Source organism: Zalophus californianus, chromosome 6 (genome assembly GCF_009762305.2).
Source record: "Zalophus californianus isolate mZalCal1 chromosome 6, mZalCal1.pri.v2, whole genome shotgun sequence".
In the NCBI taxonomy this organism is placed as follows: domain Eukaryota; kingdom Metazoa; phylum Chordata; class Mammalia; order Carnivora; family Otariidae; genus Zalophus; species Zalophus californianus.
In genome coordinates this window covers 98337300-98349919 of record NC_045600.1, presented here as the reverse complement: position 1 = coordinate 98349919, position 12620 = coordinate 98337300, and the positions used below count along the sequence as shown (strand labels likewise).

Sequence of the window (12620 nt, the reverse complement as noted above, 5' to 3'; positions counted from 1 at the left end):
TAATACGCATGAATCACTAAGACACAGCTGGGTATACCAGTGGTGCTCCATAAATGTCAGTTAAACATTTTAGGCAGAAACTCTTGAATGAATCGAGAAAATGGTCACTTTAAAGTTGTGTCAATTTCACCCCAGAGGCCCTGGGACTTTGTGTCTTAGAATGCCCTTTGCCCCATGTGACCATCCTAAGGGTTAACACTGAAGAATCAAGCCCAAACGCTGTCTTCCGACGTACCATGAGTCTCTCCTAGAAGAGTGGCAGTTTCTAGTACAGGATACTTTGAACGGGGGTGGGGGCGGGTAAACCAGGAAAGGATCTGGCCAGGCATTACCTCATCCTGCAGTTTCATGGCAGTCAGACGTGACTTTTCGGCCTCTGAGGTTTTCTCCTTCAACTGCCTTTGCATTTCTGCAAGCTCCCTGCGATTTTTCTCCTTGTACTCATCCAGCTGGTTCTGGAGCTCCAGAGTTGATATGCGGGACACCTCAACAATGTCAGCCATCTGGAAGGAGTGACATGGGTGTGAGCCCACCCTGTGATACTCCAGTTGGGGCCCGAGAGCTAGGTTTGGGTCCCATCGAAACACAGAACACATCTCCTCCTCTTTCTTCTACAACCTCCCCAAAGACTTTGCAAAGCACCCGGTCATGGGCTGTCCAGGCTTAGTCACCTCTAACTTGGAAGCAGCAAGGAGGAGTGAACAAGCACACCTTTTGTGGCTGGAAACACAGACATGGGTCATGCCCTTGCTTTGCCACTTGCAGCTACATAACTGGGCCATGCCCTTAAACCTCACTGGGCCTCTGTAGTGTCCGCATCAGAAATACTGGAATCATCATATCTACCTTACAGGGGTGTTGTCAGAATTAATACATAAGGGATAGAATGGCAGTTACAAAATAGCTAGTACAGTGACTGGTTACATAGTAGGTATCAGAAGATGGCAGGCATTCCTGTTGGCTCCTAGAATGCAGGGAGCCCGTCAGCTTTGTGTCTCTCCCCCTTCTGGGTATTTTAGGGCAGAGATGAGCAAAGAGAAGTAGCAACTACTAGACTTTGAAACTGCCTTTCACATTCCTGGACAAGAAAGATGGGTGTGAATGCAGATGTTACACACGGTTCTGATTCAGGTAACATTTGTTAAGTCTGCCCTTATGTGCCAGGCTTCTTTGGGTGATTGTTGAGAGGAGCTGGGCCCAGAATCCAGAGGGTACTGGCATTTTCTAGACCAGCTTCCCTTTAACTGGGATTCTCAACAAGTCCAAAGAGCTGCTTCAGGGGATCTGGGAATCTGACACATGTGTGCTTAGACATAAGTGCAGGTTTCCTCAGCTCTCACCAGGCCCTCAGAGGGCGCTGGGCCCCAGCCCAGGTGTTCCCCCCACACCTCTTGCTCCCCCACCCCTCACCTCCTTCTGCAGTTTCTCGATGGTCTTGTCCAGGTGCCATCGCTCGTTCTCCATCTCGTTCTTCAGTCTCCTTAACTGCTCCTTCTGCTCTGTCTCATCTTTGAGCTTCTCAGACAACTGCTTCTGCTCCTGGGTGGCCCGACTCAGGTTTCTCTGCAGGTGGCAGGGAAGGGACCGCATGGTCACCTACCTATCAGGTCAGCCCCGGAACAGGGGGCAGAGGGAATTCTGCAGCCACACCACAAAGCAATCAGACCTGCTACATCAGTGGTAAGGAAAAGGATCAAAACAAAACCATCACAAGACATAAGGACATTGCCGGTTCTGAAATTCAAGGACCCAAATGCAAAGTTGACTCAGCCAAAAAAACACATGAGAATAAAGGGGCAAAGGATTTATTACAGAACTACAGAAAATGGCCAAGGCTGCTCGGGGCAGTGACTAAGGACAGTGTCTGAAAACATGAAATTTTCAAGTTCATGCTTAAAAATTGAGGTAAAGATATACCTGAGACAAACCTGAACCAATGTGGCAATTTACATCCTGTGCTATACAGCATTACACCTCATGTTCCAGAATTTCCTCTGCTCTGCAGACACTTCCTACAGTTAAAATAGCTAACAATGAATCTATGAGGAAAGAGAACACTGACCCAGAGGTCAAGAGTCCACTTGGGTAGAGGGAGTTGTAACCAAGAAAATCGTGGTTGGACTCATAGAAGAAAAAGGAATCTGGCAATCCACAGGTGGATAAACCTGATAAGTAAAAGGTGTGAAATGGAAAAGACACTAGTTAGAAAAGTGCAAATGAGTGTTATTTAGTGATTCAGCACCAAATCCTAGTACTTACCATAAAATGAAAGTATCTTGAGTGCACTATTTTCCCCGGGATCCCCTGAAGCTCTCACCTCACCCAGTCACAGAGCCCGATATTCTTCATGTAAAAACATGCAATTCTAAAAAAAATCCTAAAGTATCTTAGAAAGATTATGGTGGCCTCTTTAAATGGCTGAGTGCTGCAGCCGCTGGCATAAAGATACCAAGAAGGGGCAGAGCTCAGAAAGAGGCAGCATGACCCAGACATGGGCTGGATCATCTAGAAAATGGTCTCAGGGGGCGCCTGGGTGGCTCAGTCGTTAAGCATCTGCCTTCGGCTCGTGGTCCCAGGCTCCTGGGATCGAGCCCCGTGTCGGGCTCCCTGCTCAGCAGGAAGCCTGCTTCTCCCTCTCCCACTCCTCCTGCTTGTGTTCCCTCTCTAGCTGTGTCTCTCTCTGTCAAATAAATAAAAATCTTAAAAAAAAAAAAAAAAGAAAAGAAAAAGAAAACGGTCTCAGGTACTGAGGGCTGCATGTGAGTTGCTACAGGTACTGCTTAGGATTTGTGTCCTATGTCCCCGCAGCTGCTATTACAAGGACAATGGTCTCTATCTGTACTGTGCTTAACAGTTTACAAGCTGCTATCACATGCACCAACTCAGGCATCTTGAAAACACTCCCAAACCACTTGGGGCACTCCTGGTTTGCAAAGCACAGCCAGCCATGCTGCTGGCCGACCCTGTGACCTGGGGCCAAAAAGCCACCCGTGGAGGCCTTCTGGCCCCTCTACTCTGCCAGGCTGACTGCACTCACAGAACCAGCCAACATAGCTGGGCTGCTGAAGTTAATTTCTGCGGGAAACCAAGGTCAACAAAAGCTGTTGGGAGAAAAGAAGGTGGTAAAAGGAAGGTAATTAGAAGTTCAGTGTGGAGGCAATTAGCAGGAGTGTGTCCCACCACAGTCCAGCTGGGCACATACCAGAAACAGGATCATCTCCTGGGATCTGTGTTTGTGGTTGATTTAGTGGTATTGGGGGCAAAGGGGAGGATGCATGGTAAGGCAAGCAAGGTCTGGTTCCATGTGTGGGAGAAAACTCTCAGTAACGTATCTCAAAATGTAAATTCCCGAAAAACAACAAAATACAGAGGGACATGAATGGCTTCCTATAGGATCCAACTCAACCCGTGCCCCTAGAGACACCCCCCCCCCCCCAGCCTCTCTTTTTCTCCTCCTGGATCCCAATCCTGGAGGCTGCAGGCCAGCAGACAAGCCAGCCTTGGCTCCAATCAACCTCCATATGGTGTGTGCATCTCTGCTTCCCCCTTGGCTCAGGCAGGGCTCCCTGCCTGGCCCTGGTCTCCCGTGCCACTGGAGACACGAGACTCACCCACTCTGGGCCTGGGGCCCCACCAAAACCCCACACACCCCACCCCAACACTCACACATTTGCCTGGAAGAACAGTGTTGCTAAATTATTTAAAAAATATTTCTTGTAGCTTGCCTCTATTGCAAGGTAGTAAGATCTATCAAGGAGAGGGAGAGATTTTCCATCTGGGTATGTCTCATAGCCCAGATTCATGATGAGGCATATGATAAAAACTCAGTGGCTGGAAATTAATACCTATCCCCAAAAGTGGTCTAAAGACTTTGTATGTCAGAGTCGCCAAGTAAGGATGGGGTATTCCTTACCTGAAATGCAGATTCTAGCCCTTTGTGATGGAATCACAATTTTCCTTAGACTGGGGCCCTCAAATTTAGACTTAAAAGTTACCCAGAAAATTCTAACATACTTTAAATTTTAGAGATGCTGTCTAGAATAATGTTCTGCCTCCTCAGTTCCTCCAGAAATGTATTCCAATACACCATTGCTGAGAAAACATGTTCCAAACTCACACAAAAAGAAGCAAACTCCCCATTTTGCAGCTGGGAGTCAGGAGCGAAATGCTGTTGTTACAGTGACTATATTTCAAAGACCAGCAATATAAGCCCATTGACCAAAACACTGGGACAAAAATCGGGGCAAAAATGATCAGTCCAGAGAATGCAAAACACAGTTATTGAATGTATAGTGAGTACCCTTGAGCTTGAAGACCACACTGTCCGTAGATGGATGCAGAGCCTTTTACTGTATGACTGAGGAAGGCCCCTGTTAGTCCCTATTAACAACAGCCGAGTGGCAGGTGAGCCCACGGATTTACAGAAATGAGAGGCTTGATCAGACAGAAGCTGGGGGGGATGGCCCTAAGCTATGGCTGACCCAAATGAATCCTAGCACAAACAGGCTCCTCTCTGCCCCCGAGGAGGAGAAGCTATATAGTGAAAGGCAAGCTGCAATGAAGCATTAACAAACCTGAACTCCTGAGAACACTTCTCAGGAGTGTTGTCCAGATACCCAAGTTACAGCATGTGGGAACAGCTCATGAACGAAAACACGCTCCCCTTACACAGCCTCTGTGGGGACACAAGACCGCGTGGGTCCCAGGCAGTACCCTGCCACAGTACCAGGGCTGTCTGGGGGGAAGCTCTGGGGCTCTCTGCTTCTGTCATTTCATGACACGGAAGTCCGACAGGGTGGGAGGGGAAGGCTTACAGAACTTACACATTATTCCTCCCCGAAAGAGAGAACGGTGGCTTCTCCAGAAAGAGTTTCTTCACTTCCCCATCTGCAGAAGCCATTTCTCAAGGGAATCCGACACATCTCTGCCTGAAGGCAGTTCCAGTGGATCTACTCAGCAGTGCCATCCTAACCCGAGCAGCAGGGGCCGAGCAAACCAACAATGGCATCGTTCTATCCCACTGCCACTTTCTAAGTCCTAATAAATCAGACCTAAGTTCCCGTGGCCTTCGGCTACTGTGTCAAGGAAAAGTTATCATGCATGAAGATGTCACAGATCGCTAAAGGCACAAAGACTCTGAAATATAAAATGCTGTGTGGGGAATAAAAAACAAAAACAAGTTACTCTTTCCTCCTCCTCGAAGGGTTAAGTTCGCTTTCAGTTGCCAGCTTTGGGAAGGGAGGCATGCAGAAAGTCATCGAACCGGCTCTCTGGTTCCCGATTTGACAGAAGACGCAGCATCTGAGAGCCACGGTGCATTCTGCAGGGGACTCCTTCTGAGACCGGCTACCTGAGAGAACCGCGGAGAGGCTGCCGGGCCTTCTTGAGCGTCTTCGAGAGCGCTGGCGGTGGTTTGCAAGGCCACACCGTCCCAGGGCTTCGTGCGCCAGCCAGCCCAGCACCATGGGGCAAACAGGCCCAAACGCCCGCAACAGGTCAGGGATCATTTCCAAGGCGGGGCGAGGCTAGCAACCCGGAGGTGGGGGTGGGGTGGGGATTACATTAAGATCTTTAGGCCTTGATGGGGCGCCTGGGTGGCTCAGTCGCTAAGCGTCTGCCTTCGGCTCAGGTCATGATCCCAGGGTCCTGGGATCGAGCCCCGCATTGGGCTCCCTGCTCAGCAGGAAGCCTGCTTCTCCCTCTCCCACTCCCCCTGCTTGTGTTCCTGCTCTCGCTGTGTCTCTCTCTGTCAAATAAATAAATAAAATCTTTAAAATATATATATATATATATATATATATATCTTTAGGCCTTGAGGCTGTCACCCACTCTCTCTCTGTGGAAGCAACCCTGAGCTGCAGATCCACAGCTGGTAAACTACTTCCTTCTGTGTGAAACGTTCTGGTTTGACCTAAAGATAAAGACAGACAGCCTGTAATAGCTGTGCCCAGCACTTGGTGTGGACATGACACGAAGCTGCAGACTTTTGTCCCTGTAGAGTAGAAATGCTTTCCCTCTCTTCCTGCCCCCAGCTAGCTCTCCCGGCGGAACCCTGCACCTCAGCAGCCGGCCATCATCAGCACGAGGCTTCAAGAGCAGCACACTGAGCCTGCTGTCCATGCCGAACTAACCAAACCAGTGTGTAACAAAGAGGAAGAAAGGAAGGATGGAAGGGAGGGAGGTAGGGAGGGGAGAGAAAGAGGGAAAGAAGTCCAAAGTGAGGACAATCAGACACCGAACTTAGGAGAAAAGAGGGCTTTACTGTCTGCAAAAACAAGGTCTTTGTCCAAAGCTGGAGAGAAGGCACAGACCTCCGCTCTGGGGGTGATGGCCCCTGGCTACGGCTGACCTGAAGTGAATCCTAGCACAAGCAGGCTCTCTCTGCCCCGGAGGAGGGGAAGCTGTATACTGAGAGGAAAGCTGCAATTAGGCATAAGGCAGATTTACAAATCTGAACCCTGGCTGCTTTGTCAGCCCCTAACATGTTTCATATGTCCCGTCCCCACCCAACGGTCCTCACGGAAATCATTAACAATGACCTCTTTGACAGCTGCTCAAAATCACTGCCTTCGGCCTCCTCCGAAACGGCCTGAGGAATGCTTGGTGCTGGTTCTTTAAAACCCAGAGCAGGTAGAAGGAAGGACATACCTAGATCCCACTGAGGTCGCTGTGCAAACTCATTTTAGAGCTTCACGGCAGACATTTTTTTTTTTTTAAGAATGTACTTCCTACAATCTTTCTAACCTTCAAATGGGAAAACCTAATTTTCTAAGAATCTACTGATTTCGAATACAGATAGCTATCTAGTTTCAAAAAAAAAAAAAAAACCCGACTTCCTCCTGCTTTTAATAGCCGTCCTGAAGGACTGCACTCTGCGGAGTATATTTGCCCAGAGGAGAAAGGAAATTGGCTTCTGCCAGAGAGCTGACTCCACACTGCCTCGGGGACCGATCCTGCCAGCTTTCTCCCACACAATTCATATTTTATCTTTGGAAAGCTGTCAAGCTCTTTACTGTCGACATGAGGATTTCTCTACCTCGGCAGCACTGCCATTTGGGGTCAGATAATTCATTGCTGCGGGGGCTGTCCTGTGTTTGTAGCACATTGAGCAGCATCCCTGGCCTCTGCCCACTCGATGCCAGGAGCATGTCCCTGGCTGTGACAACCAAAAATGTCACCAGACATTGCCAGATGTCCCCCAGTTAAGAACCACTGGTGGTCTAGATGGAGGGTCTGCAGCCCAGCGTGGTTCTTACTATACAAGGAACTCCCTGGAAGGAGAGGACCAGGCGCGATCTGTCCACGTCTCTCCAATTTGGCTTCTCAGGCTTCTTTTATGAGGAGTAAAGACAAAAGCTCTGTTTACCTGCACGTCTTCCAGCTCACTCTCCAGGGTCCTTCTGGCCGACGTGGCTTCTCTTTCTTCCTTTCTTGACTGCACAAGGGCCTCCTCTAATTGCCGGCTCTCTCTCTACAATGACACACAAGGTCAGAGTGCACGTGGATGCGTGTTGTGCCTAGGAAGCGGGCTCGGGGGCATGAAGGGAAGGCGGGAGGCATCCAAGGACACAGCCAGCAGTGGACCCAAGGTGGGACAGAGCAGTATGCTCTTAGACACGTGTGCCTGTCTGCAGTTCCCTATTTAGCCAGATGTGAAAGTGCGAATCATCCGGCATGACCGAAAACACATATCCAGCCTCCCCACTGCAGCTTCGGAAAGAGCAGGTATGGAACGGACTCAGGCATACGGAGTTTTGGGAAAGGTTTCCAGGTGATTCTGATCAAGGAGCATTTTGGGAAGCCCTGTTGGAACACATCTCCCTTTACAATGCTTCTGTCCCCTCTTCTATTGTCAGTGTGAGCTCTCACTGCCCCCTACACGTGCGTGTCTCTTGCTAACAGCCTCCCGCTTCTAGAGATCTGGCAAACTAGATAATCGGTTAAAACTGGTGCGGCTTCAAAATCCGTCAACTATGTGTTAAAGAAGAAAAAAATCACCATGCGTGAGAATGGGTCTGATGGTGGTATTAAGGTGGCCTCTGCCCGGTGTCAAAAAGCTGAGGGTGCCTGACGTCTGGGTGAGCGGGGACGCCTGTGTTTCCCACCCTGACTTCATCGGCCCCGTTCCCACCTTCCTGACAAGCTCATCTCCCCTTTACACCTTCATAGAGGAACAGCAGAAATGGTTGGTGGAGAGGTTATAGTCACCATTGCCTCCAGCTTTCCTGCTAAATTATGATAGTAAATCCCCTTCCGCTTCCAAAACCACAGACACAGGAAAAAAGAAGGATCCGCAGCTGCCAGGCCTGGGCTGGGGGCCCAGCGAGCCTTACCTCGCCCTTCTTGAGCATTTCCTTTGCTTTGGCCTCATCGCCTTTCATGTCAGCAATCTGCCTCTGAAGCCGAGCGACGCTCTGCTCCAGCTCTGCGATGCTTTCCCGCAGCTTCTCATTCTCCTCCTGCAGCGCCTTCACGTGCATTTCAGCTCCCAGCTGGCTCTGCTCTGAAGTGTTGCTCCGACTGGCCAGGACCTCGACATTCTGTTAAAAACACGGAGCGGGCGAGCATGGGAGCTGCTGTCGAGGGGCCGCCCCCAGCTTCGAGCATGGCTGACCTTTATTAAAAACCCGCGATGTGCCAGGCATCATGCGAAGCCAGGGATGGACATGCTATAGCCTGGAGGCCAAGTCCAGCACGCCACCTATTATTAAAAAAGGTGTTCAGGGAGCATCGCCACGCGCGCTGGTGAGCACACCAGCTTTCGAGCTACATAGCGGAGCGGGGAGTGGCCGATGCCTGTGAGGGAAGGCCCCCCCCCCCCCCCCCCCGGTGCTGCAAAGCCTAGAATATTCACTCCCTAGCTTTTCCCAGAAAAACGTTGTCATCCCTTGCCTGTACTAAATCTTTAACATGGGATTTCAAGCTTTTAATGACTCTTAGAGGTGGGTACTATTCTTATCACTGTTTTAAAGACAAAGAAACTGAGACTTGGGTAGATAAGGAACTTGTCCAAGGTCACTTAGGAACAAGTGCATTTGGGCAGACGGACTCCAGAACCTGTTCTTGTAAGCACTGTCTTCGGCCCGAGTCCACATCCCTGACCCCTCGCCATGCGCAGGGCCCCTTAATGGAAGTTCTGGATGAAGGACAGTTCCTGTTTACAGATTTTTTTAATGTCCAATACAAAGCAGAAATTAAAATTCACTTAAATTATGATAGAGTTCCTAGTGCAAGCTCTGGGCGCCATCTTCTGAAAATGAGCTCCATGCTGCACAAAATTCCTCACAGAAAGGCATGGTGACAATTACAGTGTGGTTATTGCTAATTCCCGATGTACCATGGGAGCTTTTTTTTTTTTTTGGCTCAGCAACGTGATGATAAGTGGCCTTGTCCAGAATTCCACTTCTCCCAGAAGATCTCTCCCCTTCCATTGCTCCACTACTACAAAGATGCCAATGTCAGCAAATTGGATGCTCACGGAACAACCCTCCAGATGCCTGCAAGGAAGGGAAGGCCCAGGGAGGGCAAGCTTTGGCTTTGAAAGTTATGTCATGGCCCCATGGGAGAACTAACTGCCGGAACTGCTTGTTTGCTTGCGTAGCCTTACAGAAAGATCTTTAAATCTCTTTTTTTTTTTTAAAGATTTTATTTATTTATTTGTGAGAGAGAGAATGAGAGACAGAGAGCATGAGAGGGAAGAGGGTCAGAGGGAGAGGCAGACCCCCTGCTGAGCAGGGAGCCCGATGTGGGACTCGATCCCAGGACTCCAGGATCATGACCTGAGCCGAAGGCAGTCGCTTAACCAACTGAGCCACCCAGGCGCCCCGAGATCTTTAAATCTCTTAACAGTACAATAATATGTATTATCCTGAACTTAACCGATTAAAGAGTTTCAGAAAACAGAGCATCTTTTCAAACCCAAATGTTTAATTCTATACATCTGGGAACACCCATCACGTCAAGCTACTGGGTCAGAACACGGTTAGCTGGCATTGCGAAGGAGAAAACTAAAGTGCCAACCACCAGGACTCCTCAGGACCCACTTGGGTATCCTCTCCTACCGAAACCAGCAAGATGAACAAGGAGAAATAAAGTGTGGTTGAAAGCATGAGTAAGGATCCAAAGAATCCAATAACTGGTCAGACCAGGAAAAGAAAAATTAAAGTCTAGATTGCCCAATCCTGTCCTTTCTCATTAAAATATGAGACTACAAAGCTAGAGTTATAAGACAGTGTGGCACTGGTGTGAGGATACACATACAATTCAGTTGGACAGAACTGAGAGCCCCCAAGCAAATCCAACATTTATAGTCGATTGATTTTCAACAAGGGCGCCAGGAAAATTCGATGGGCAAAGAAGAGTCTTCAGCAAAGAGTGTTAGGACAACTGGATATGCAGAGGCAAAAAGATGAAATCAGCCCCCTTCCTTAACACCATACACAAAACTAACTCAAAATGGATCAAAGAATGAGAGATAATAGTTATAAATCCTATATCTGACAAAGGACCCATATCTAGAATATATAAAAAATTCAGTAATAAAAAGAAACCCCAATTAAAAAACGGGCAAAGAGGGGCGCCTGGGTGGCTCAGTTGGTTAAGCGTCAGACTCCTGATTTCGATTCAGGTCATGAAATTAAGCCCTGTGTCACGCTCTGTGCTGGGCGTGGAGCCTGCTTAAGATTCTCTCTCTCTACCGCCTATGCTCCCCACCCCCCGCTCCCACTCGCACATGCAGTCTCTCTCAAAATAAGGGGGGTGGGGCAAAGGATCTGAGTAGACCCCTTTCCAAAGAAGATCTACAAAAGCCCTACAGGCACATGAAAAGATGCTCAATATCATTAGTTATCAAGGAAATGCAAATCAAAACCATAATGAAATGCAAATCAAAACCACTTTGCACTCACTAGGATTATAATCGGGAAGATAATAGCAACGGTTGAGGATGCTGTAGAAAACTCAGAACCCTTACACACTGTTGGTGTGAATGCGAAACGGTGTCCCCACTTTGGAAAACAGTTTGGCAGTTCCTCACAAAGTTAAAGAGTCACATGACCCAGCAATTCCACTCTTCAGTATATACCTAAGGGAAAGGAAAACATACAGCCACACAAAAACTTGCACAAAACCTCATAGCAGCATTATTCCTGATAGCCAAAGAATGGAAATAACCCAACTATCCATCGACGGATGAATGGGCAAACAAATGTGATACATCCATGCAATGGATTATTTGGCTCTAAAACAGAATGAGGTCCTGATCCATGCTACAACATGGATGAATCTTGAAAATGTTATGCTTAAGTGAAAGAAGCCAGTCACAAAAGCCCACATGTTGCCATTTATACGAAATGTCCAAACTGGGCAAATCTATAGAGACAGAAAGTAGATCAGGGAGGGCATGGGGCTGAGGGTGATGGAAATGTTCTGAAACTGACAGTGGTAATGGCTGTGCAACTCCAGGAACATACTAAAAACCACGGGATTGTGCACTTAAACAGGTGAATTGTATGTCACACAAATTATGTCTCACTACAGCCAAGAGAAGACAAAGGAAACTGGGACGCCGAGTCGGGGCAGAGGGGAGAGGTGAGGCGTTGACCTCAGTGGTCTGAGGTCGGCCGAGGCACCAGGGAGAAGAAAAGCAGGCTACAGATACCTGCCTACATGCTCTGGTGAAGTGAAGAACACACATGTGCCGGCACTGCTCTTTTGTTCACCCAGAAATCTCAGGAAGAACAAGGCCGCTGAAAACCACATCTGGTTTAACCTGAATTTGGGCGTAACTGGACCCCTGACACACTAGATAAAGGACCTTGCACTGTGTTTTGATGTCTAGGACTTGGTATACTCTCCGTTTGCAAGTCGCAGAGGCACCTCCTGAGTCCTGAGGGATTACATGCCTGGAGGATTGGCCAGGCAAGTGAATGGCTGAGCTGGGGGCTGGCAGGGCTCCGCGGCCTCGCTAGCTTTAGTAACACAGGCTGGGTGTGACTCCAGAGAGCCTGCATGGGTGGAGATGCCGAGTCCTGTTTTGACTATCTATAAATGATAGTATATTTTTCTCTGTGTCTTCATAGGGTGGCAGACCACATTATGTTTATAAATAAATTGACCTTAACCGTTGGCACACTTTTCCAGAACCCCTCCCCGTCTCTGAACTGCACCCCCCCCACACACACCCAAGCCCCTATTTTATATCAGGTCCATAGGCCAAACTTCCTTTTCCTGCAATCATAACCGATTCCCAGCATATCCCTTTGTTCAAGGCAAGTCCTACCTGACTTCCCAGCGAAGAAAACCAAACTGTTCTCGAGGACCTTCAAATCCCCCCCTTCCAACTCTGAACCTTGACCTAAGCATCATCTTTTCCAAATGCTTACGCTTGTATCTCAGGAATGTGGTGAAGGGCAGCAGAACTCTACGGGGCCCAGAGCTGGTAAGGACCGACTTAGAGGTCACTGGAGACAGTACTGCTGACTTTGCTGAAGTTACTGGAACTATGTTTCTCTGATCCTTTGATCTTAAGTCCTGTCTGTCATAATAAGATTGCAGAGGCTGTTAAAGCATCAATAAAACTAAGGAGCACATGGTCTCTAAAGATTCGTTTAGCTGTATCA

At 48.5% G+C, this 12620-nt stretch overlaps 1 protein-coding gene across 1 annotated transcript in view; it reads right to left on the bottom strand.

Moving 5' to 3' along the window:
- The window catches only part of CGNL1 (cingulin like 1), a 155484-nt gene that overhangs the window by 23827 nt on the left and 119037 nt on the right, over positions 1-12620 (bottom strand). The window contains exons 10-13 of the mRNA XM_027570815.2: positions 8334-8540; positions 7367-7471; positions 1411-1563; positions 333-503 (exon numbers count right to left, since the gene is read on the bottom strand). Coding sequence (XP_027426616.2) covers positions 333-503; positions 1411-1563; positions 7367-7471; positions 8334-8540 — 636 coding nt within the window. The remainder of the gene's footprint in view (positions 1-332; positions 504-1410; positions 1564-7366; positions 7472-8333; positions 8541-12620) is intronic.